The sequence below is a fragment of the Chiloscyllium punctatum genome, chromosome 6 (assembly GCF_047496795.1).
Source record: "Chiloscyllium punctatum isolate Juve2018m chromosome 6, sChiPun1.3, whole genome shotgun sequence".
Taxonomy (NCBI): domain Eukaryota; kingdom Metazoa; phylum Chordata; class Chondrichthyes; order Orectolobiformes; family Hemiscylliidae; genus Chiloscyllium; species Chiloscyllium punctatum.
The window spans coordinates 12,439,482-12,464,582 of NC_092744.1; the positions used below are offsets into that span (position 1 = coordinate 12,439,482).

The following is a 25,101-nucleotide window of genomic DNA, read 5'->3' on the forward strand; positions in this document are numbered from 1 at the left end:
GAGGAATCTTTTCAAATGCCTTACTGAAGTCCATATAGATCACGTCCACCACTCTGCCCTCATCAATACTCTTCGTTACTTCTTCAACAAACTCTATCAAGTTCACGAGACATGATTTCCCACACACAAAGGCAATCTGACTATTCCTAATCAGTCCTTGCCTTTCTAAATACATGTGAATCCTGTCCTGCAGGATTTCCTCCAACAACTTGCCCACCACTGGCTCACCAACCTATAGGCCCCTGGCTTATCCTTACATAAGAACATCAGAATGAGGAGCAGGAGTAGGCCATCTGGCCCCTCGAGCCTGCTCCGCCATTCAATAAGATCATGGCCAATATTTTTGTGGACTCAACTCCATTTACCCACACTCACATCATGTCCCTTAATTCTTTTGATTTTTTCAAAAACATGTCTACCTTATCTTTAAAAGTGTTTACTGAAGTACCGACAACCGCTTCCCTGGGCAAGGAATGCTATAGTTTACTTGCAACCTTTCTGAAATAATGGCACCACGTTAGCCAACCTCTAGTCTTCCAGCGCCTCATTTGTGACAATCGATGATACAAATTATTGATGATGCAAATGCGGAACATGATGCCAAATGAAACGATTCCCTTCTTCCTGCCCTCCATATGCCTCCATTCCTTGCTTATTCACATTCAGATTCATAGATGTTTCTGTAAGGTAACCTCTCAGTATGTAAACTCCAATGAGAATTGGACCAACCTGTTCAACATTTCTTCAAAAGATAATCCCTTCATCCCAGCACTCAACCTGGTGAATGTTCTTCAGTACAGATCCCACCTCAAATAACGCAACCAAAACTGTATGTTGAACTGTAGGTAAGGTCTCATTAACAAACTAAACAGCTATGGATGGACTTCTTATTTTTAGATTCCATTTCCCCTATAATAAATGCCAGTATTTCACTTTCTCTCCTAATCATTATATAATTCTCTCCAATTAAATATTATCTTGCCTTTCATTTCGTCCAACCAAAGTAGATTTTCAGCATTCTTATTTAACCGTTCTGTGTCCCAAAATGCTTCAGAACCAATGAAATATTTTGAGGAAATGAAGTCACATTTGACAGAAAGCATTGCCCTCCCTCCTGAGGGACTGGTGATGTCATAGAGTCCCTACAAGTGTGGAAGCAGGCCATTCAGCCCTTCAAGTCCACAGCAACCCCTCCAAAGAGCATCCCACCCACACCCAATACACTACCCTCCTCCTGTAACACTGCATTACTCATAATTAATCTACCTAGCCTGCACAATTGAGCAGGGCCACCTGATCTGCACATCTTTGGACTGTGGAAGGAAATTTGAGCACCCAGAGAAAACCCATGCAGACACGAGGGCAACGTGCAAACTCCACACACAGTTGGCTGGAATTGAACCCATGGTCCCTGGTGCTATGAGGCAGCAGTGCTAACCACTATGCCACCACAGTCAGTGAGCTGGTAGCCCCCAAACCCAGCTTAATAAAACCATAAAACATTGTAGCAGAAATTAATCCATTCAGCCCATTGAGTCTGCTCTGCCATTCAATCATGGAGAATTGGTTTTCAACCATATTTTTCTGCTTTCTCCCATAACTTTTGATCCCCTTGGTAATCAAGAAATTATCTGTCTCTATATAAAATACAGTCCATGATCTGGCATCCACAGCTCTCTGTGGCAATGAATCCCACAGATTCACCACTGTCTGGCTTAAGAAGTTTCTCCTTATCTCTGCTCAAAAAGGTATTCCCTTTACTCTAAGGTTGTATCCTGGGGTCCTCATCTTTCCTTCCAAGGGAAACATCTTCCCAACATCCACTCTGTCCAGACCATTTGGTAATCTAATGTGCTGGGCGCATGGGTTCAAATCGCACTGTAAAATTTGAATTTAGTAAAAATCTGGAATGAAAGTTAGCACAAACGATGACCATGTAACCATTGTCAATTGTCATCCAGTGATGGAATATTCCCCACTTGCCTGGGAGAGTGCAGCTCCAATAACACTCAAGAAGCTTGACACCATCCAGGGTAAAGCAGCCCACTTGATTGGCACTAGATCCACAAACATCCGCTGTCTCTATACTGATGCTCAATAAAATGTGTGTGAAATATCTACAAAATGCAGAAATTCAGAAATTCAACAAAGATGGTTAGACAGCACCTTCCAAACCCATGATCCCTTCTATCTAGAAAGATAAGGGCTGCAGCTACATGGAAACACCACCATCTCCAACCACTCACTATCCTGACTTGGAAATACATCACTGTTCCTTCACTGTCACTGGGTAAAAATCCTGGAATTCCATCCCTGAGGGCAATGTGGGTCAACCCACAGCAGGTGGACTCCAACGGTTCAAGAAGGCAGCTCACCACCACCTTCTCAAGGGGCAAGTGGGGATGGGCAATAAATGCTGGCTCAGCCAGCGATGCCCACATCCCACAAAGGGATTTGGACCATACACAATCCTCTTCCTTTGGCAGTGACCCATGATTAGGACGTATCCTGCTTGGAAAAGAAGAATCAGAATTAGCTATTGGCAATATGTGTTATTCTTGACAGATTTGCATTCTGAACAAATGGGAAACACTAAGGGAATTTTTCCCCAATTAGTTGGATGGTTGATTATCAAATGATGCAGCTGTTAAGCTGATTAGCAAAGGAAGAGGAGTTGACAAGCTGCCTGTTACGCTGGTTGTGGAATGTACTGTTTTGAGAGTGGAGGAAATACATTTCAAAAGGAGAGTGGACATAACGAACAAAGGTTGTGAATGAAGTGTAGGAGTTTGAGATGATTTGGATAGCTTTTCAAAGCATCAAATCGCCTGAGTGCTGCGAGATTCTATCCTGTGTCCTCAACATATGGTGTAGCGTGGAGGTGCCAGTGTTGGACTGGGGTGGACCAGGTCAGGAGTCAGACGATTCCAGGTTGCAGGCCAACAGGTTTATTAGAAAGCACAGGCTTTCGGAGCGTTACCCCTTCACCTGGTGAAATGAGAGAGAAGCGCACAGACACACGACTCTTATACCTACTATGTTACTCCGGTCATTTGGTTTGTCTCCAGCACGAGCTTATTTTTAATTCTTTGTAGTTATCTCTCTGCCTCATTTAATCGGATTATAGGTCATCCCTTCACTTGTTATTTAACCGTTGGCATTTTACTCACACCGACTGGCACTCTTGATCATCTGCAGAGCGTTATTATTCGGCCTACCGACACTCCACTGACACCATTTGTATGATCTTTTGATCTCTCTGCCCTGGATCTCTCTGCCTATAAATTCAGTGCCTGTGCGCTTCTCTCTCACTTCACCTGATGAAGGAGCAGCATTCCGAAAGCTTGTGATTTCAAATAAACCTGTTGGATTATAACTTGGTGCTGTGTGACTTCTGATCAACATATAGAGTCATAGAGATGTACAGCATGGAAACAGACCCTTCGGTCCAACCCATCCATGCCGACCAGATATCCCAACCCAATCTAGTCCCACCTGCCAGCACCCGGCCCATATCCCTCCAAACCCTTCCTATTCATATACACATCCAGATGCCTTTTCAATGTTATAATTGTACCAGCCTCAACGACATCCTCTGGCAGTTCATTCCAGACATTCTGCATGAAAAAGTTGCCCTTTAGGTCTCTTTTATATCTTTCCCCTCTCACCCTAAACCCATGCCCTCTAGTTCTGGACTCCCCAACCTCAGGAAAAAAGACTTTGTCTATTTATCCTATCCATGCCCCCATAATTCTGTAAACCTCTATAAGGTCACCCCTCAGCCTCCGACACTCCAGGGAAAACAGCCCCAGCCTGTTCAACCTCTCCCTGTAGCTCAAATCCTCCAACCCTGGTAACATCCTTGTAAATCTTTTCTGGCAGACAAACAGAAGCTGAACTGGGAATCAGGGATATTTTCTGTGACAGGTGACATTGGGATGCCAGTTTTTGCAGCCTTGAACCCTCGACTGAACTCATGGGTGGAGCAGCCTTGTCACAGGACTGGCTCAAATACAAACTGAACAGCCTACACAAGACATCTAATTCCCACCCTGAACGCAGACAGGCTGCAGCTGATGAAATTCTAGAGGTGCCAGCTTTAATCCAAATGTAAAGATTAGGAATGTTAACTCTTGCAACGGAGGAACCCTCAAGGTCATGAAAGTTATAAATCCCACCTTATCACAAAATGATAAACAACTTTATTGTGGAAAATGATAATGTTATGAGAGGGTATAAAAAAGCAGCACTGGAGTCATCTCTAGAATCAGACAATGAAGATATTTTGTCTCCTCGGGTTGGTTACAGCCGTACTGGCTGATCCTGCTGTCCAGCGATTTGATGGGTAAGAAAGATTTCCTGTGCATCATATTATATTAAAGATCTCAAAGTGTAACACAACCCACTGTCTTTGTTCCATCTCATTACTCATACTCTGTTTTTTGGTCCTCACAAAGGGAGAAAGTATTCCGCCTGAAGCCAACAAATGACCGAGCTCTGTGGTTCGTGAAAGGTCTGGCCGATTTTGCAAAGGTTCGAGGTCCATCCATGAGCTCTAAATATCTTCCAAAACTCTTCTGAAATGAAGTGATTCAAACAGCTCTCTCCCTTTCTGTCCAGGTTGACTTCTGGCAACCTGACTCCATTGACCAAGTGACTGTAGGCGTGGACGTGGATTTCCGAGTGGGTGCTCAGGACGTAGTGAAGGTTCAGAAACTGCTGGAGCAAAGTGGACTGGAATATGAGTATGCTCAAATGATTGCCCAATGTTTCAGTCAGAATCCAGGTACTCACCTCAAGTCTAACATATGGTTAATTTCCTGAACCTTCTTTCCATCTAGAGTTTTAATTGAAGACCTTCAGGAAATGATTGAACAACAACTTGATAATAAGGAACGATCAGCTTCTTTGCACAGTTACGTAAAATACAACGATTTGGATGTGGTAAGCCTTAATCTTAACTTCCAATGAGACATTGTCCCCTCAGATCTACAATCATGTTCTTGTTTGACTTGCTGAAGTTGAACTGTTGCCACTGTAGGCACTTAAGACAAGACTTACACAGTTAGGTTAGAGGGAGGGGAAATTGATTTGATAGTCACTTGTTTTATTGTCACGTGTACTGGGTACATTAAAAAGTTTTCTTTACAGGCAGTACGAGCAGATTATAGCAAACAAAGATGCAAAGGTTAAAATGACTTAGACAGAGGCATACAGGTTACATTGCATCGGGCATGCGCTAGGCGAGATCAGCATTAGCAAGGTCAGCATTATTTGAGGCTGGAGAGTCCATTCATCAGTCTAATAACAGCCAGGAAGAAGCTGTTACTGTGCCTGTTGGCATGTGTATTCAAGCTTCTGTATCTACTGCCTGACAGAAGAGGTTGGAGGGTTTCATTGCTTGGGTTTGAGAGGCCTTTGATGATGTTAGCAGCCTTCCCACAACAGTGAGCCATGGAAATGGAGTCCAGGGATGGAAGATTGGCTTCCGTGATGGTCTGGGCTGTGCACACTACCGTCTGTAGTTTCTCACGGTCCTGGGCAGAGCAGTTGCCACACCAGACCGTTATACACCCAGGCAGTATTCAAAGTTTGGGAGAAGATTTGTAGCTCGGGTGCTCGTTGTTGTGGTTCTGTTCGCCGAGCTGGGAATTTGTGTTGCAGACGTTTCGTCCCCTGTCTAGGTGACATCCTCAGTGCTTGGGAGGCTCCTGTGAAGCGCTTCTGTGATGTTTCCTCATGACCAGCTATCCTTAGTAGCCACACACTCAGATGACAAGCAACATGAGTTCGACTGGAACAACACTACTATTATAGGACAAGCCAAACAGAGAACAGCCAGGGAATTCCTAGAGGCATGGCGCTCATCCACAGATTCAATCAATAAGCACATCGACCTGGACCCAATATACTGGCCATTGCAGCGGACAGCTGGAACTGACAACCAGAAGCGGCAGATACAAACCACTATAAATGCCAGAGCAAACATCACAGAAGCGCTTCACAGGAGGTTCCCAAGCACTGAGGATGTCACCTAGACAGGGGACGAAACGTCTGCAACACAAATTCCCAGCTCGGCGAACAGAACCACAACACCCAGGCAGTATGCTTACTTTGGCGCACCTGTGAAAGTTGGTGAGGGCCCTTATGAACAAGCTGAATTTCCTGAGTTGCTGTGCTTGTCGGAACGTGTAGAATAGCAGGACATTTGGGAAGATCAAAAACACTGGAGATTTATTGGAGATTACAGCGCGTTGGATTACTACAGCATAGAACTGTTGTGTTAAATGTCCCTTCGCAATTTGCCAGACTGCACTTTCATGACAATATTCACACGTGATATCTATTGGATCAAATTAGAAGGGAATGAGAAAGTGGTTTTTACTTGCAAAACCTGAATTTTATTGATAAGTATTGAATGAGAAAAGAACACATGGAGGAAGGTTTTAAAAATAGAGAGCATCCTTAATTATTCCTTTAAACGGCATCCCTGCACGTTCATTTCACTCGTGAGTTTTGGGAGGTGTGTTGTTTAATGATTGCCAGATACTACATAAAGGCACTCACAGCAGAGGTAGAGGTCACATAGTTACAAGCAAACCAGCCAGTGCACTAAATGCAACTGTATTTTTCTAAATATCCACACAAAACAGAAATCATAAAATTCTAAAATTCTTTGGGTAGTGTGGATAAGGATAATTCATTTATCCTTATCCACACTACACATGGCCTGTATGAACCTTGGCCAGGCTGTTGTTCATGCCACACATGCAGGCTGGTCAGTGAAGGAAGAACTCATGGTGATGTAAGACAAAGTGATAGATTGGATTCGAAATCGGCTGAGAGGCAGGAAGCAGACGCAGTAGAGTGATTAAATTAGGGAGATGTTTCTGTGACGTCTGTCTTCAATGGGATTCTGCAGAATTTAGTGCTGGGGATCATTGCGGCTTACGTTAGTGATTTGGAGAGCTATGATCAAGACGTTCGCAGATAACACAAACACTAGCAAGGCGGTAAACAGCACGAAGGATCGCTGCACACTGCAGGAGGGTATCAAAGAACTGGTCAGGCAGACAGAGCAGGGGAAAACGGAATTAAACCTGGGAAAATGTGAGAGGGGAGGACAAACATGTCAAGGGATCACTCTGTGAATGGTAAGACCCTGAAAGATCAGAGACACCTTGATGTGTATAATCCACAGATCCCTAAAGGTCACAGCACATGTAGAGAAGGTGGTGAAGAAAGGCATTGGGAATATTTGCTTTTATTAGCCGAAACATAGAATACAAGAGCAGGGAATTAATTGCTGGAAGTGTATAAAACACTGGTTAGGCCACAACTGGAGTACTGCTTTCAGTCCTGGTTGCCGAATTATAGGAAGGATATAATTGTGAGATAGTGCCAAACCTATCCAAGGAATCAAATCCAGAGGAGGAGACATGTGGGTAGGTTCTTTTGTGTATTTTATGGTTTTCTTTTCAACCAGGAGGATCAGGACGGATATTGGAAATGAGTTAGCCCCCACTGCTGTATGGAATCTAACCTGCACCAAGTTGCACCCATGTGATCACTCCTGTCCTCACTAACCTCGATGTGCTGCCTTTCCCCAGCATCACCAGTTCACCCCTTGTGTTGAAGCTCTTCGCAGCTTCGTCTCTATAGCCCTCACAATCCCAGAACCCTCTTTTCTCAACTCTTTGTTCTTTAAAATCAGTTTGCCGTGCAACATCCTCACCACCTCCACCCTCCCCCCAACCTCAAAAAACATGGAGCCCACCTTCCACTGACTCAAACCTATTTCTGAAATTTGCAACCTACGAGTGGAGCCTTTCAGCTCAAATGGGGGCAGAAAGACAACTTAACCAGATGAGGTGGCCACTATCTTCCCATCTTGACCCATATTGGGTTGTGGTTGTGAGGACTTAATATAAGCCAGTGGAAATGAGCGTATTACTCATACCAGGCTTCCATTTTGAGGTGAAAGGAGACGAGTCTGACAAGTATGTATGTTTTTTTTTCCTCCTCCATCGACTGAACCCTTTAAAGATCAATTATGGTCGCTTGAGACCCAAATGAAGGGCTTATTTCTGGCTGGGCTACAATAACAGCTGCAGATGGTGTACGTCACCTCAGTGCAGGCTGACTGCTGCGTGAGGGTCTCCCTTGATCCCTACCAAATCTTGTGCGATGAAGGCTATGGACATTGGGTAGCGATCGGCTGCTGAAACCCACAGAAACCTCGCCTCCTCACCCCCATCACTACACTCCCAGAAAAGTCTCAGCTCATCCCATGCAGCACCGACCCGTCTCCTTGATTGTCAAAACTGCCTGAACGGAGTAAGATCCAGCCACCCCTGTTTGGGAGAATCTGCACAGGAAGGATCATACTTTTAAAATTCATTGATGGGATAGACCAACATTTATTGCCCATCCCTAATTGTCCAAAGGGCAGTTGAGAACTACCCATGTTGCTGTGGGTCTGGAGGCACATGTGAACTAGACCAGGTAAGGATAGTAGCTTCATTCCTTCAAGGGCATTAGTGAACCAAATGGGTTTTTCCTGAGAATCAACTTATAGTCATCATTCGACCCCACATTCCAGATTTTTATGAAATTTGAATTCCACCATCTGCCATGGCAGGATTTGAACCCAGGTCCCCCAAACATTACCTGGTTCTCTGGATGAACAGCCCAGCAATATTACCACGAGGCCATAATCTCCCCTGCATGGATCTTTGACTGAGCAAGTGCAGGCAATTCCACACCATGCCTTTTCCTCTTACTTTCCTCAATTTCCTGGTAAATCTTCCCAGCATTCTCTCCTTTAAGTAAGTGTTCATTCATTTATTGCTGACTATGTTCCCTGAAGTGCATTGAGATGCTTCTGTACATTAGAGGTAATATATAAAGTCACTGTTTAAAATACAGGATTCCTTTACCTGACCGGTAGACGTCTACAAGCGTTAATTACGTACAATCTTAAATCTACACACTGAAATAAAACCAAGAACTGAAGATGCTGGAAATATCTGAAACGAAAAGAGAAACTGCTGGAGAAACTCAACAGGTCTGGCAGCACCTTTGCAGAGAGAAAGCAAAGTCAATGCTTTGGATCCAGTGACACTTAAATTTCTAAAGCTGAAATTATAAAGGAAAAACTTTCAAGACTTTGTTCAAAATGTCACTCTCTGCTGTTCACGCAGTGGATTGAACCTTTTACAGAAAAGTTGTTGATACCCCTGAGAAAGTCATATACAGAGGAACCTCAATTATCCAGCATTCAATTATCTGAATATCAGATTATCCAGCAAAATCTCAAGGTCCCAATGCTTGGCTAAACTATGTTATTGGCATTTGATTATCGGGAATTTGATTAACTGAGTGAAATACTCCCCACCTATGACCTTCGGATAATCGAGGTGTCTCTGTACATACATTTTTCCATGAATTCTATTTGCTCTGTCCACCTGACACATCCATCGATACTTTCATGCAGCTCACAGCTATCCTAATACCCCCCAGAGTGTGTGAGAAGACCTCAGTGTTCGAAGTAGCGTTAGCCATCATAAAGGTGAGGAAACGCAGTTTCATATCTCATTCGAAAGACATCCCCTCCACCAGGAGCACTCTCGCAGGACTGCACTGGTGTTCCTGACTAGAATACCTGGATCTATTGATTGGCTCTGAAACTCTTAAACTCCCAGCTGCAAGGCAAGAGCACCAACCTTCACCAACCCGGACACATTTCATTCATTCATAGAGTACAGACCTCAACAATCCAGCATTTTCTGCCCATTCCTGATTTCCCTTTAAAAGGTTCAGTGTGGACTCTCTTCTTGAACAAAACATTTCAGAGGGCAATCAAGAGTCAACCATATTGCTTTGGTCAGGATTCACATGGAGGTCTGACCAGGTAATGTGGCACATCTCCTGTGGTAATTTCATGGCCACCATTTCTGATGCCAGTTTTTTTAAAAATAAAATTCTAGAGGAACTTAATTTTTGAAGAGTGTTTGGAGCGTTAGATAGAGGAGATGTCAGGATTGTCTTACCAAACCGTCAGTATCTTCACATTTTACGATTTTTTTTTACCTTGAATAGATCAATGCTTGGATGACAAGTACCGTATCTAGGAACTCAAAGCTAATGTCGTTGACGGAAATTGGAACCAGCTATGAAGGACGGTCGATCTATGTCATCAAGGTAATTGGAATCACATCAATGGGGATTTTCATAGATGAAAATTTATGCGAGAGGTTGAGGGAGCTCAATCCTATAGCATCCTCAGTTCTACTAATAGGGGCATAGAGAACAAGAAGAATGAAGTACTGCTCAACCTACATAAGACACCATGTTAACCTCAGCTGGAATACACTGTGGAGCTCTGGGTACCACACGATAGGAGGGGTGTGAACATATGGGAGAAAGTGCAGCAGAACTTTACAAGAATGTTTCCAGGAATGAGAAATTTCAACCATGAATGTAGTTTGGAAAATTTAAAACAGTTTTCCATGGAAAAGGAAAAGCTAAGTGAAGATTTGATTGACTGTTTCAAAATCAAGAGATTAGATTCCCTACCGCATGGAAACAGGCCCTTCAGCCCAACCAGTCCATACTGACCCTCTGAAGAGTAACCCACCCCAACCCATTTCCCTCTGACTAATGCAGCTCACACTATGGGTAATTGAGCATGGCCAATTCACCTGACCTGCACATCTTTGGACTGTGGGAGGAAACTGGAGCACCTGAAGGAAACCCACCCAGACACGGGGAGAATGTGCAAACTCCACACAGACAGTCACCCAAGGCTGGAATTGAACCTGAGACCATGCTACTGTGAGGTAGCAGTGCTAACCACTGAGCCACCGTGCCACCCCAGAGAGTGCTCTGGATGGGGTAGACAGGGAAAAATGGTTCTCGTTCACAAATTAATCAAGAAGGAGAAGGCGCAGATGTAGATTAATTTGCAACAGAAGTAAAGGTAATGTGAGGAAAAACATACAGGGCCACCCCCCCCCCACCCCGCCCCATTCGCAGAATCATTTTCCGCAGTTTCAGTTACCCGCACTTTACCGCATGCTGAACATATTACAGGGAACCTTCCGGAATCAAGGAGCAGGAAGCTGCTGGGAAGGTAAATTTCCCATTAAAATGAATGGGTTTGCTCCTAGCCACGTTTTTTGGGTTTCTGCAGTAGGTCGTGGAACGCATTCCACACCCCCCCACCCTAGGTATGGGTGGTCTACTGTATGTGCATTTATGCCTGAGACTGCAACACACTACAGTGGGTTTAGGTTCAGTCGAAGCATTCTAGAGAGCATTACGTGATTATAAAATAGAAATAAATGGCAGAGTTACAGGAAAGGGCAGGAAAATGGCAGTAAATCATGATACTCAGTTGGAGAGCCAGTACAGACATGATGGGCTAGCTGTTTTCCTTCTACAGCTCAACGATTCCGTGACTTTTATGATTCTATGAATCTGTTCTCACAGATGGAAAAAGATGTAATCAAAACAATTGAAAATCTTGAAGAAAATTAATCCACTCACGCTACACTTGACCAAGAAAAGGGGAGTTAGGATTCCTGATTGAAATAAACGGTGTCTTGAACTACATGCGATTTGAAGAATTTCAGTGGCCAAGTTAGGGAATAGTGAATGTGACTTTGACAGAAGCATTGATTAAGAAAAACAAATAAAGTAACTGAAAGTTGACAAGCTCAGGAAGAGGAAGGTTAAACTGATCTTAACAGGTCGGCTATGTAAATCTAATTGGTAAGGCGAAGGGGATGTGGGTTGGGTAATGGCCGTTTTTCACACACAGCTATTTAGTTAGCTACATTTCTGTAGTGTGAAAGTAAATGATTTCTAGTTTTTTATTTTATTGTGTTGCTAAAGATTGGCAAGGAAACAAACCAACCTAAACCTGCAATCTTCATGGACTGCGGAATACATGCTCGGGAGTGGATTTCTCCAGCGTTCTGCCAGTGGTTTGTGAAAGAGGTAAGTGCAAAATATTAGGTGCTCACTTTTTATTACAGGCTGTTTAGAAAGTGTTATAATTTCCACTCCTATATGATTTGTTTTTGATAAATTTGCCATTTCATTATATCATCAAATTAAATTAAAAGGCACAATGTTGTGGATGCAGGTTTGCTTGCTGAGCTGGAAGGTTCATTTTCAGACATTTCGTCATCATACTAGGTAGCATTATCAGTGAGCCTCTGGTGAAGCACTGGTGGTATGGCCCACCTTTTATTTATGTGTTTAGGTTTCCTTGGGTTGCTGATGTCATTTTTTGTGGTGATATCATTTCCTGTTCTTTTTCTTAGTGGGTAGTAAATGGAATCCAAGTCAATGTGTTTGTTGACAGAGTTCCAGTTGGAGTGTTATTCTTCTAGGAATGCTTGCATATGTTTCTATTTGGCTTGTCCTAGGATGTATGTGTTGTCCCAGTCGAAGTGGTGTCTTTCCTCATCTGTATATAAAGACAAGTGAGAGTGGGTCATGTCTTGTTGACTTGTATCCCATTTACCACTCCCTGAGAAAAAGAACAGCAAATAACATCACCACAGGAAATGTCATCACCAAACCCAAGGAAACCTAAACACATAAATAAAAAGTGGGCCATACCACTAATGCTTCATCAGAGGCTCACTGATGATGTTACCTAGTACAGTGATGAAACGTTTGAAAACAAACCTTAAAGCTCAGCGAGCAAACTTACATCCAGAACCTCAACCTGAGCTACAAATCTTCTCAAACCTCACTAGGCACAATGTTATTTGATATTGCTGTTAACTAGGCACTCTACCATATCCATACTCAGATTAATATAACATAATCTGTAATCACTACTTTGTAATGTGGTATAGTTATCATTGGCGCGAGTGTGGTGCTGGAAAAGCACAGCAGGCCAAGCAGCATCTGAGGAGCAGGAGAATCGATGTTTCGGGCATAAGCCTTTCATCAGGAATGTAGGGAACAGTTTCCTGATGAAGGGCTTATGCCCGAAACATCAATTCTCTGCTCCTGGAATGCTGCCTGACCTGCTGTGCTTTTCCAGCACAACACTCGCGATTCTGAGCTCCAGCATCTGTCGATCTCACTTTCTCCTTATTTATCAAAGGGCTTATTCAATACAATATTGGACTGTGATCCTATATAAAAGCGATCATACCTATGCTGCCAACTTCTAAATGTTGTGATAAATAACTCCATTGTGAAAAAAAAATACATGGTTATAAAACTTTTAACCACACCAGTTGCAAAAGGCTGAACACTCCTGGTTAGATCTTTTTTAATTCTGTGTTTAAGTGAATGAGTTCTCAGATTATGCAAGCACAAGTCTAGATGCAGCCTGTTCAAAACTGCCACGCATGGATTTGACAAAAGCTATTTCTGTCACTATCGCATAGTTCTACTGACAGACTCATTCATCTTACTATTTATGGATTGCTAAAACTAATCGATCACCATCCACAGGTCTGCTGGAATGAATTGATCATGATGCATAGGTCTGCTAAAATTATCACCATGCATGGATCTGTCAGAACTAATTAATCACTGTGCATTGGTCTGTTAAAATGAATTGATCACCATGCATGGGTCAACTAAAACTAATCGATTTTCATGCATGGGTCTGAACGCAATCCTGTCAATCCTACCATTAATGGCTCTGAAAGCACAATGTGGAAGAGCATTATCAAATATGCATGTATTATTAATTCAAAACTATGTTTCATCTTAAGCTATGCAACTGTTCATATTTTCCTCAACTATATAGGGATAATTAGTTGCTGCAATGAAATCATAATATATGAGGGGAAAAGTCAAAGGTTCTATTGATGTAAAAACAACTAAGTTTGCAGATTCTGTTTTCCTGAATTAGAGTTATCGTGAGGGCTGCCTTTTGATAGCTGTTTTCTTTGCTCTAGGCTATCAGTACCTATGGATCTGATCCCATCATGACCAAAGTTCTGGATACCATGGACTTCTTTGTTGTGCCCGTCATTAATGTTGATGGTTATGCCTTCACCTGGTCTAATGTAAGCGGTAATATATTCACAGTATCTATGTATATGTGTATGTGTGAGAGGGTGTGTGTAAATTTGTTATGAGAGATTATTTCACAATGAGAGATTGTTAAATTTGGCTGGAGCTGCATTACTTACTATGTCCACTGTGATGTACTGATAAAGAGTACAAAGTTATGAAGCAGATCAGTCATAGAATCATAGAGTTGTACAACATGGAAATAGACCCTTCGGTCCAACTTGTTCATGCCAGCCAGATATCCTAAATTAATCTACCCCCACTTGCCAGCATGTGGCCCATATCCCTCTAAACCCTTCCCATTCATATATCTACCCAGATGCCTTTTAAATGTCGTAATTGTACCAGCCTCCACCACTTTTGTACCAGCCTCCACCACTTTTGTACCAGCCTCCACCACTTTCCCTCCAGTATATTGATTGTAGAAATGTACAAAGCAGAAGCAAGAGTAAACCATTTGGCCCTTCAAGCCTGCTCCCCCATTCAATATAATCATGGCGGATCACTACAGAAAGACTTAACATCACTGGGATCCAATCACAGATGAACTTGCTGATTATTTTCGTGAAGAACCTCGAAATTTAAGGATTGCATAAATCAAATTCTATTCAGTTCATGGGAATAAAGGTTTTATCAGTGTTGTGGCCATTCATAATTACTCATATTGTTTTGTAATGACTGAACAATGCAATGCACATTTCTTCTGATTCCAGGGTTTTCCAGAATTCATACTAAACTTTGGGGAGATTTGTTATATAATTCCATTAATTTTTCCCCTAAAACACTAATCATTTCCCTTGTTTTGATTGATTCACTGAGCACACAAGCCAAGGGAAGACGTGGGGAGGAGCGAAAGAATTTTGAAATTCGAAATGCTTTAACAGGTTTAGTTTGAAATCTCAGGGTAGATCCTGACCTATGATCTCTCATGGATGCTCATTTCCCCAAGAGCAAAGGTTAGGAAGAAGGGCAGAGATCAGTTGCCCCAAGTGCCTACACTTGTATATTCGCCTGGGGTTTCTGTAACTGTCATCTAGTTTCAGACAGCGGGGAGTTCTGGCCCCACTCTCAAAGGTCATGCACACATACTTTAACAAACATACACATGCACGCACATATATTAACAAACACATTCACACATCGACACATACACATTAACAAAAACACACACAGACGCACACATACATTAACAAATACACATACACAGGCACACACATTAACACGCACACAGACACATGGACACACACACACATTAACAAACACACACAGGCACATATGCATTAACAAAAACAAACACACAAACATACAATAACAAACACACACATTAATAAACACACCCACAGACACACACATTAACAAACACGTACAGACACATACATCAACACACACACGCACATCAACAGAGACACACATGCAGACACACACATATGTCGACACACACACACATGACACACATGGATACACATGCATAGACAAACACACACACATACTAGTACACGCTCAAAGACAGAACACACACAGATACACACACATTGGCAAACACACACAGAGACACATACAAATTTACACAAACCCTCTCACACATACACATATACATAGACACACACACACACAGCCACACACACTAACACTTACACATGCACACAGATATACACACACACACTCACATATGGGCACACACATAGACACACACACAGACACGCACACAGATATACACAGACACACAGACAAACATGCAGACATGCACACACAGGCACACAGACATATGACCAGCACTTCTTATAAGCTCTTGTTACCTTCTGTGCACACTCACTGCGAATATGCAATAAGTGTATTAAAGATCCAAATTCTCTCTCTACAACCTGTACAATGAATGATTGCTATCTCTCACTATATTAATGTCAGCTGATAAAAATATTGGGGTGGTGAAGAAGATATTTATCATGCTTGCCTTCATTGATCAGAACATTGAGTAGAGGAATTGGGATGTCATGTTGTGTCTATACAGGACATTGGTGAGGCCACTTTTGGAATACTGCGTACAAGTCTGGTTGCCTTTCTAGAGAAGGATATTATAAAATTGTAAAGGTTACAGAAAAGGTTTACAAGGATGTTACTGAGACTAGACGATTTGAGTATTGAGGAGAGTCTGGATAGGCTGGGACCTTCTTCATTGGAGCCAAGGAGATGAGGGAGACCTTACAGATGTTTATAAAATCATTAGGGTTGATAAGGTGAAAGGCCAAGGTCTCGTCCCCACGGGAGGGAAGTTCAAAACAAGAGGGCATAGGTTTAAGGGGAGAAGGGAATGATTTAAAATGGACCTGAGAAGCAACTTTTTCACACAGCAGGTGGTTCGTATGCCAGAGGAAGTGGTAGAGGCAGGTATAGTTACAACATTTAAAAGACATTTGGACTGGTGCATGAATAGAAAAGGTTTAGGGGTAAAGGAACCAAATGCAGGCAAATGGGGCTAGTTTAGTTTGGGAAACTTTGTCAGTATAGACAAGTTGGACTGAAGGGTCCGTTTCTGTGCTATTTGACTCTATGACTCTGATGTAAACCATCAAATAATCATTCAGTTTGGCTTGTGTTATTTGTAATGTATTATTCTAACCAAGGGTGGCTCAGTGGTTAGCACTGCTACCTCACAGCACCAGGGACTTGGGTTCAATTCTAACCTCTCACATCCCCCACCTCACACCTCCTCACAGCCCCCAAACCTCACTCCCTCCAACCCCTCACACCCTCAAATGCCTCACAACCTCCAAATCCAAAACCCCCATCCCCTCACACCCTCCAATCCCTCACTCATCCTTCCTTTCACACCCCTCCACCTCTTGCACCCACCACACCTCATACCCCTCACACGCCCCCACTGCTCACACTGTCCTCACACACCCACCTGTCGCATCTCCCCTTCCCTCACACACCTCCGCCCTCATCCCCCAATGCCCACCGCTCACACCCCACCCCCATTTCCCTTGACCATGTGAAACCTTGGCTCACCTTTCCAATCAGAAAAACACAAACTAACTGATATAGTTGTAGCTTCACACTGTCCCCCACCTTTCTGCTGCGCCTGGGTAAGATTGCGTCCCTCTTTACCCACGCATGCTCTGTGTGCCACTTTAGAGATTCCATTTGCAGTGTTGTCGCCGTGTCAATACCATAACCTCACTTGTTGTTTATTTACCGGAAGAATCGCATGTGGAGAAAAACTCGCTCCAGGACATCTGGAAGTTATTGCAGAGGAGTTGACCCGAACAGGAACTGGGATGCTGGATGGTGCAGTGAGTATCCTCCTCAATGTTTTTGCTACAGGGGAGGCTTCTGAGAGAATTTATTCTCAAACAGATTCAGGGGCCTGGTCCCCCTCCATTCTCATAACAAATTGAAGTAAGAATAATCGGACCAATATTCATCTAAAGCCGAACCTTAATGTCATTTTGGCCATCTGCTTTAGCCCACTTCATTTCATTTATGAAACTGAAACTAGGGGATAGGTAGCTGAAACTTGGTGTTTGATAATATCATGCATATGTGGTTGCACAACCAAGACGGATATTTTATCCCTTTTTAGATAGAAACATAGAAAATAAGAACAGAAGTAAGCCAGTCGGTCCTTTGACCCTCCACTGCCACTCAATATGGTCATGGCTGCTTGTTCCTGCTTCGCCTCCCATACCCATTGATCCTTCCACCCCAAGAACTACAGCAAACTTTATTTTAACTACCATCTTATCCACTGGTAATCATGAGAAACCGGCAAAAATTATATGCCTCAAATGCCTGCAATCTTTGAGGATGTCCGAGAGTTTACAGTGTAAATAAAATATCATGGTGATGTGTATTGCCCTGCGTTACATTTCTATGACTTAATGCGTGTTTTGACATTGATTTTAGGAGGTGTATTGATATTTTTACAAAGATTTTTTTAAGAGATGTCAATGTCTCAAAGCTTCGTTTGGTCAGGATTTACTGCAGTTAGCGCAATCTCTTGAATATCCAGAATATTCCATTAACTGGCAGACTCCAGTCCTGTAGATACTGGTTAGTAAAAAGGTTGCTATGCATCTCACACCTTCTTGAAAACATTCAATATTTTGGTATCAATCACGTTCTGTAGCAAAGAACTCCACGGGCTCACCACTCTCTGCCTAAAGAAAACTCTCCTCATCTCAACCCTAAATGGCCTACCCCATATCATAGAATCCTACAGTGTGGAGACACGTTCTTTGGCCCAACACATCCACACCGATCTTTCAAGGAAAAACCCACCCAGACTCATTCCCCTTGCCCTTTATTTATCCCGGACTAGTGCACCTAACCTACACATCCCTGAACACTATAGACAATTTGGCATAACCGATTCACCTAACCTGCACATCTTTGGACTGTGGGAGGAAACCAGAGCACCCGGAGAAAACCTACACCTCAGTCCATCACCAGCATCTCCAAATCATTCACAGGGAGAATGTGCAAACTCCACACAGACCGAGGCTGAAATCGAACCTGGTTCCCTGGCGCTGGGAGGCAGCAGTGCTAACCACTGAGCCATTATTATTATGCATGCCTTTGCGTATTTTTAAAAAATTATTACATTTTGAGTGTCGTACTGCACCATGGACAAATTTTAAGAATTGTCAGATGTAAAACAATTACACAGAAGTCTTCTTTTAACAAATCAAGGGGCAGCTTCTTCTAAGTACCAAAACCAAGCATTCCTTCCCCACCACCTACATCATCACCAATCCCTATCCCTACAATTGCTTTTTTCCAGGATACACCATGGCTAAAATTTGTTCATCTGCAGTTAGGAAGGATGAATGATTCCTGATTCTGAACTTCCTGGTCATCAAGGTCATCCTGCATCCTCACATTGTTCAGTGCTAAATACATGCACACGTATAGTTGAAAGAACGATTCTCTAAGGTTTATGACCCTCTTCTTCCAAGATTACAGCAGACACCAGTCAGAGGTCTCCTTACAGAAATGCATCCTTTTTTTTCTTGAAATAATAAAGGAAGACTGATTTTTTTTTTAAAAAAAAGCTCCCTGTCATTCCATATATTAAGCAAATATAGTGACCCCAGCACTCAAATAACAATGTGAAGACACCGGAGTTTGCACGTTCTCCCCGTGTCTGCGTGGGTTTCCTCCAGGTGCTCCAGTTTTCTCCCACACTCCAAAGATGTGCAGGCCAGGTGAATTGGCCATGCTAAATTGCCCGTAGTGTTAGGTAAGGGGTAGATGTAGATGTAGGGGTATGGGTGGGTTACGCTTCGGCGGGGCGGACTTGTTGGGCCGAAGGGCCTGTTTCCACACTGTAAGTAATCTAATCTAATCTAATCTAATCTAATCCCTGCAGCTATCAATATATTTCTTGATGACTGTGGGATTTAAAGAATCATTTTGAGTTATGTAGACACCGGAAAGGAATGTGCAGTGAAGAAATCTAAACCTTAATGCATACATTATTTTTTAGATTACTTACACTGTGGAAACAGGCCCTTCGGCCCAACAAGTCCACACCGCCCCGCTGAAGCGTAACCCACCCATACATCTACCCCTTACCTAACACTATGGGCAATTTAGCATGGCCAATTCGCCTGACCTGCACATCTTTGGACTGTGGGAGGAAACCGGAGTACCCGGAGGTAACCCACACAGACACGGGGAGAATGTGCAAACTCCACATAGTTAGTCGCCTGAGGCGGGAATTGAACCCGGGTCTCTGGTGCTGTAAGGCAGCAGTGCTAACCACTGTGCCACCGTGCCGCCCTCGGTCCAAAGAATCAGACAGTAATTCTCCTTCCACAGGCCTTTTGCACTCTGCCGTGTTGTGAAACTGGAAGATTAAATGTTTCAAATAACAGAAGTTGCTGGAGAAACTCACACAACACTAGGTTATAGTCCAACAGGTCTATTTGAGTATAGCCTGGTGTTGTGTGATTTTTAACTTTGTCCACCTCAGTCCAACACCAGCACCTCCACAACATAAAGAAACTCAGCAGACATCATGAGCCCTACCAGACTTGAAAAACCACTTCCATTTCTCTCTCCACTGTTAGACCTGCTGAGTCTCTCAAACAACATGTGCCTGTTTCAGGTTTCCAGCATCTGCTGGTCTTTGTTTTATTTTATTGTTTCAAATGTAGCCTGATCATCGGGAAAGGTCTGTTCGACATGCTGGCCTCTCTGTCTTGCTTCAGCAACCTGTGTTGTTCTGGTTGTTTTCAAGCTGTTGAAACAGAGTCGGGATAATGTGAGACCATCAGATGTCCTGCTAATTGTCCCATTGTGTCCTGCAGCTGTCGGGGCTTCCAGAAATCCCTGTGATGAGACGTACTGTGGCCCGCGAGTCGAATCCGAGAAGGAGGTTCAGGCTGTTGCAAACTTCATTCGTCTCCATAAAGAAAGCATTAAGGCTTATCTCACTATGCATTCATACTCTCAGATGTGTCTTTTCCCTTATTCCTACACTTATGACTTAGCGGCAAACCACAATGAGCTGGTATGTATCTCAACACATCAGACAGTTCCATGTGTGGCAGAATTTGACACGTAGTTTTATATTCTCTGAGAGGTATCTGACTCCAGTAGATGGTGGTATGCTCTGCTGTCAGTCTGGGTGAGGGTTTTCAGGATGTATTTCTGCTGGGTCATCAAGAAGAGCAAAGATGCTACATTCCCTGATGGTCTGAAAGGCCTACCTCTGTTCCAGCATCTCATGATCCCAGAAGGAAGATGGATAGGCTAAGTGCTGACACACCTAGGGCTAGTTTATGCACTATCTAGGAACAAGTACTTGGTCAAATGATGAATTACGTGGGTTGGGATATTATTAGAGGGGAATGAACTTCTCCAAACGACAATGCCCCCCTCCAAAACCCCAAATAGGAAAGAATCAGGCACCCGACAGTGGGAGTGTGGAATGTATGGATAGCCAAGGAAGGACAAAGCAGGATATCATCTTGTGAATGGTAACCAATGCACACCTTCGTTAGGCAAATGCCAAATGATAAGCCACCCAGCCGTCTACATTTCTTCTCTGACGCGTTTGCTACTGCCCAGTATTTCAAAGAAAAGAATGCAAATGAGGGCCTTAAAGAGGCAGTAATTGGCCACTTGAGACCTTCAATCAATTTTGAATAGAATAGTATAGAATCCCTACAGTGTGGAAACAGGCACTTCAGCCCAACCAGTCCACACCAGCCCTCCAGAGAGTGACCCAGCCAGACCTATCCCCCTACCCTATATTCACCTCTAACTAATGCACCTAGCCTACACATCCCTGAACACTAAGGGTAATTTAGCATGGCTAATTCACCTAATCTTTGGACTGTGGGAGTAAACCAGAGCACAACTACATAGACATGGGGCAAATATGCAAACTTCACCCAATCTGGGATTGAGCCCAGGTCCCTGGTGCTGTGACGCAGCGGTGCTGACCACTGAGTCACCGTGCCACCCACAGTGAGGTAAGGGTGAATGCTTGAGTAGACACTTTATCCACCTTCCCTAAAATATGGGGAACTGTTTGCGGGTGGACAAGGAGGTGGCCAACCTGACAGCGAACATTTTAATCAGTTCTTAGTCTTCCAAATTCCAATGAGTGTAACTGCAATCTGCTCAAACTTCCATCATATTACAACCTCTTCCACACAAAAAATCAATCCACCTTCTCCAAACTATTTCAAATCCAAGTCAGCCCTTTCTTAGGGGGGTGATACTTCAATCCCCTTACAATCACAGACAACATGAAGTTTGCTTTCTTGTTGCTGCACAATATGGTCAACACAGCAAAATGAGGGCTGAGGTCACAATCCTTCAGAACATGGGAGGAATACAGGACTGGGGAAGCATGAGGGGAAGCTGATGCAGTAGGCGAATCTTTAGAAAATGCATTTTGAGATTGTCACTGACCATCAGCTATGATTGAAAACAAAAAACGCTGGAAAACACAGCGAGTCAGGCAGCATCTATGGATAGAGAGCAAGGCTAAGTCAAGAAGACTCTTAATCAGAACTTCCTCAGAGTTTTCAGTCCAGATTCCAGCACCAGCGGTAACTATCAGCTATAACTGCCTTATCCCGGGATTGATTATTTGCTTTATTTGTGGGAAGTGCACGTTGCTGAATAGGTCAGAGCTTACTGCCCCTTCTCTAATTGCCATTGAGAACGATCATATTGAGCTGCTTTCTTGAATCACTGCAGTTCTTTGGATGTAGTGCCATCAGGAGGGCAGTTTCATGATTTTGACTCAGAGATGCTGAAGGAACTTGAGCACATCATTCAGGCTGAGATTTCAATAAAGTGTTGCACTCTCAAGGGTACCATCTTTCAGAAGGCTCATTAACTCACAAGGGCCCATTTTTCTCTTCAGCTGATTATAAGTGCTCCCATACAAGATGGTTTAACAATCATGTGCTCTTGAATTGGCTTAGATTATCTGGAAATGCAGAAAAAGGTCTCTCATTTATATGAGGAAATCTTGGTGCTGGTGTTCCCCATTTGTAACTTAGCTTTTATTGAGCTCCTTATAAAACAGACACAGCATCTTTGTTAAGTGCTTAATCACTTTCTGAAACAACAAACATAAATAATTGTTTCTTGCCATTCCAGAATAACATTGCTAAAGGAGCGATTCGTAAGCTGGCCAGTCTCTATGGGACACAGTATACCTACGGCCCAGCAGCTACCACCATTTGTAAGCTTTTAGTTTCTTTCTAGATTTGTTCACCATTTCAAACAAGCAGACGAAATATTATTTTAAAGTTGTAAAATGCATGGTGGGAAGAAAATGCAAAATGAAATTATAAAATGAATGCTGGAAATTCTACCCCAAGCCCCTTCTCATATGAGCGAATAATGAAAAGGAATATGTTAATAATGATGATGATGTACGTTTAAGTTTGACATCAATTGTTGTTGAGACTGAGGAGAGAGGAATGGAAGAACCATGCTAGAGAGCTGTCATCAGTATTCTGCCCATTAGAATGCAAATAAAGGGATTACATGAACTTCTGAACATCAGGGAAGAGTTACTCCTAGATAACATGGAGGCAGTGATGCAGCAGGCTCTGAGTAGCACAAGCTAGCAAAGTCAAGCAGTCTTGAGTCTCCAGTGTCTTCATTCAATGCCCACATTTCTTCAGAGGTAGGATCCACAAGGACAGAATAACATCGGACTGAGTCCATGAAAACAGCACAGCTCATTGAGTCAGTAATCTTAATGAAAATTATCCTGATTTCAAATACTTCATAGAACACACTGCTAACATCTGATAAAGCCTTCTTTGCCTTGCAATATATTTTGTCCAATTCTGTCCCCATGAAACACCATAGTCAGATGTGTACTTTCAAGGTGTTTCATTAGCACAAGTCATTGTTACCTGCTGATATTGGAAATGCAGTGTTCTGAGATAGAAAAGCTACGTTAACTTTTAAAGGGCAATTCTCTACTAGAATGCATGTCAAGGAGGTGGAAGATGACATCTTCAAAACTAACATATCAGGTAAAGGTGTCAGTGATGCAGAGAGTATGAATTTTTTTAAAAATTAATTCATGGGATGAGGGCATCACTGGTTGGTCCAACATTTATTGCCCATCTCTAATTGCCCAAAGGGCAGTTAAGAGTTAACCAAATTGTTGTGGGTCTGGAGTCACATATAAGTCAGACCAGGTAAAGGTGGCAGTTTCCTTCCTTAAAAACATTAGTGAACCATATGGGCTTTTCCTCAAATTGATTCAAAGTCATCATTACGCACTTAATTCCAGATTTTTATTGAATTCAAATTTCACTACCTGCCAAGGCAGGATTTGAACCCAGCTCCTGAACATTACCTGGGTTTCTGGATTAGGTAGGCGAAAGTGAGGACTGCAGATGCTGGAGATGAGAGCCAAGATTAGAGTGGTGCTGGAAAAGCACAGCAGGTCAGGCAGCATCCGAGGAGCAGGAAAATTGACGTTTTGGGCAACAGCCCTTCATCAGGAATGATTCCTGATGAAGGGCTTTTGCCTGAAACGTCAATTTTTCTAGATTAGGTAGTCCAGTTATAATACTTCCTATAGCAGGGAGACCAGAATTGCATGCAGTATTCTAATAGTGGCCTAACCAATGTCCTGTACAGCCATAACATGACCTCCCAATGCCTATACTGTTTACAGTTTGAGGTTCTTATCTGCATAGAGGATGTGGGAATTGTTGAGTTGAAGCTTTATCATTGCTAATATTTTGCATGTTGTCTTTGCACAGATCTTGCAGCTGGAGGTTCAGATGATTGGGCCTACGATCTGGGTATTAAATACTCCTTCACCTTTGAACTCCGTGACACTGGCCGATATGGCTTCCTGTTACCTGAATCTCAAATCCAACCAACGTGTGAAGAAACCATGTTGGCCATTAAATACGTGGCCAATTATGTCGTCAACAATCTGTATTGAAATATGGGCCTGAAGAATGCATTAAAATAAAGAAATTGGACAGTTCAGTATTCTTACTTTGAGGAGATCTTTGTTGGGCTATAGCAGCATTTCACTATGGCTGCCCCAGAGCACTCTACAGAAACTTAAACACATTTAGGAATATTGCCTTACTAGGAACATTTAATGCCTTAGGCATTATATTAAAAATATACTAATGTTATTATACAATCACATATTCAAACAGAACTCAGAGGCCACCATGTCTGACCCAGTTTTTTTTAAAAGAGGTATCCAATCTGTCCAAATCTTCCATCTTTTCCCCACAGCCTTCGTTGATGGGTCAGGTATAAGGGGGCAGTCTGTGAAAGGCAGGAGGTATGGAGAGGAGTTGAGGAAAAATGTTTTCACCCAGGGGTGGTGGGGGTGTGGAACGCACTGCCTGGGAAGGTAGTCCAGTGATAATACTTCCTATAACAGGAAACCTCACAACCTTTAAAAAGTACTTGGATAAATACTTGAATTGTCATAACATTCAAGACTATAGGTCTAGTGTGGGAAAGTGGGTCTAGTGTATTTTTTGGTGGTACAGACTCTGTGGGCAAAATGGCCTCCTC

At 42.9% G+C, this 25,101-nt stretch overlaps 1 protein-coding gene across 1 annotated transcript; it reads left to right on the plus strand.

Annotated features, from left to right (window-relative positions):
• Nucleotides 1–4,063: 4,063 nt before the first annotated feature.
• On the plus strand, nt 4,064–24,550 carry cpb1 (carboxypeptidase B1 (tissue)). Its single transcript, XM_072572019.1, has 11 exons — nt 4,064–4,345; nt 4,458–4,533; nt 4,621–4,745; nt 4,842–4,944; nt 10,102–10,203; nt 11,899–12,003; nt 13,938–14,048; nt 17,258–17,348; nt 20,370–20,572; nt 22,684–22,768; nt 24,318–24,550. Exons 1-11 carry the CDS (start codon nt 4,275–4,277, stop codon nt 24,503–24,505), a joined length of 1,260 nt encoding a protein of 419 aa, XP_072428120.1. The 5' UTR covers nt 4,064–4,274; the 3' UTR covers nt 24,506–24,550.
• Nucleotides 24,551–25,101: the final 551 nt, after the last annotated feature.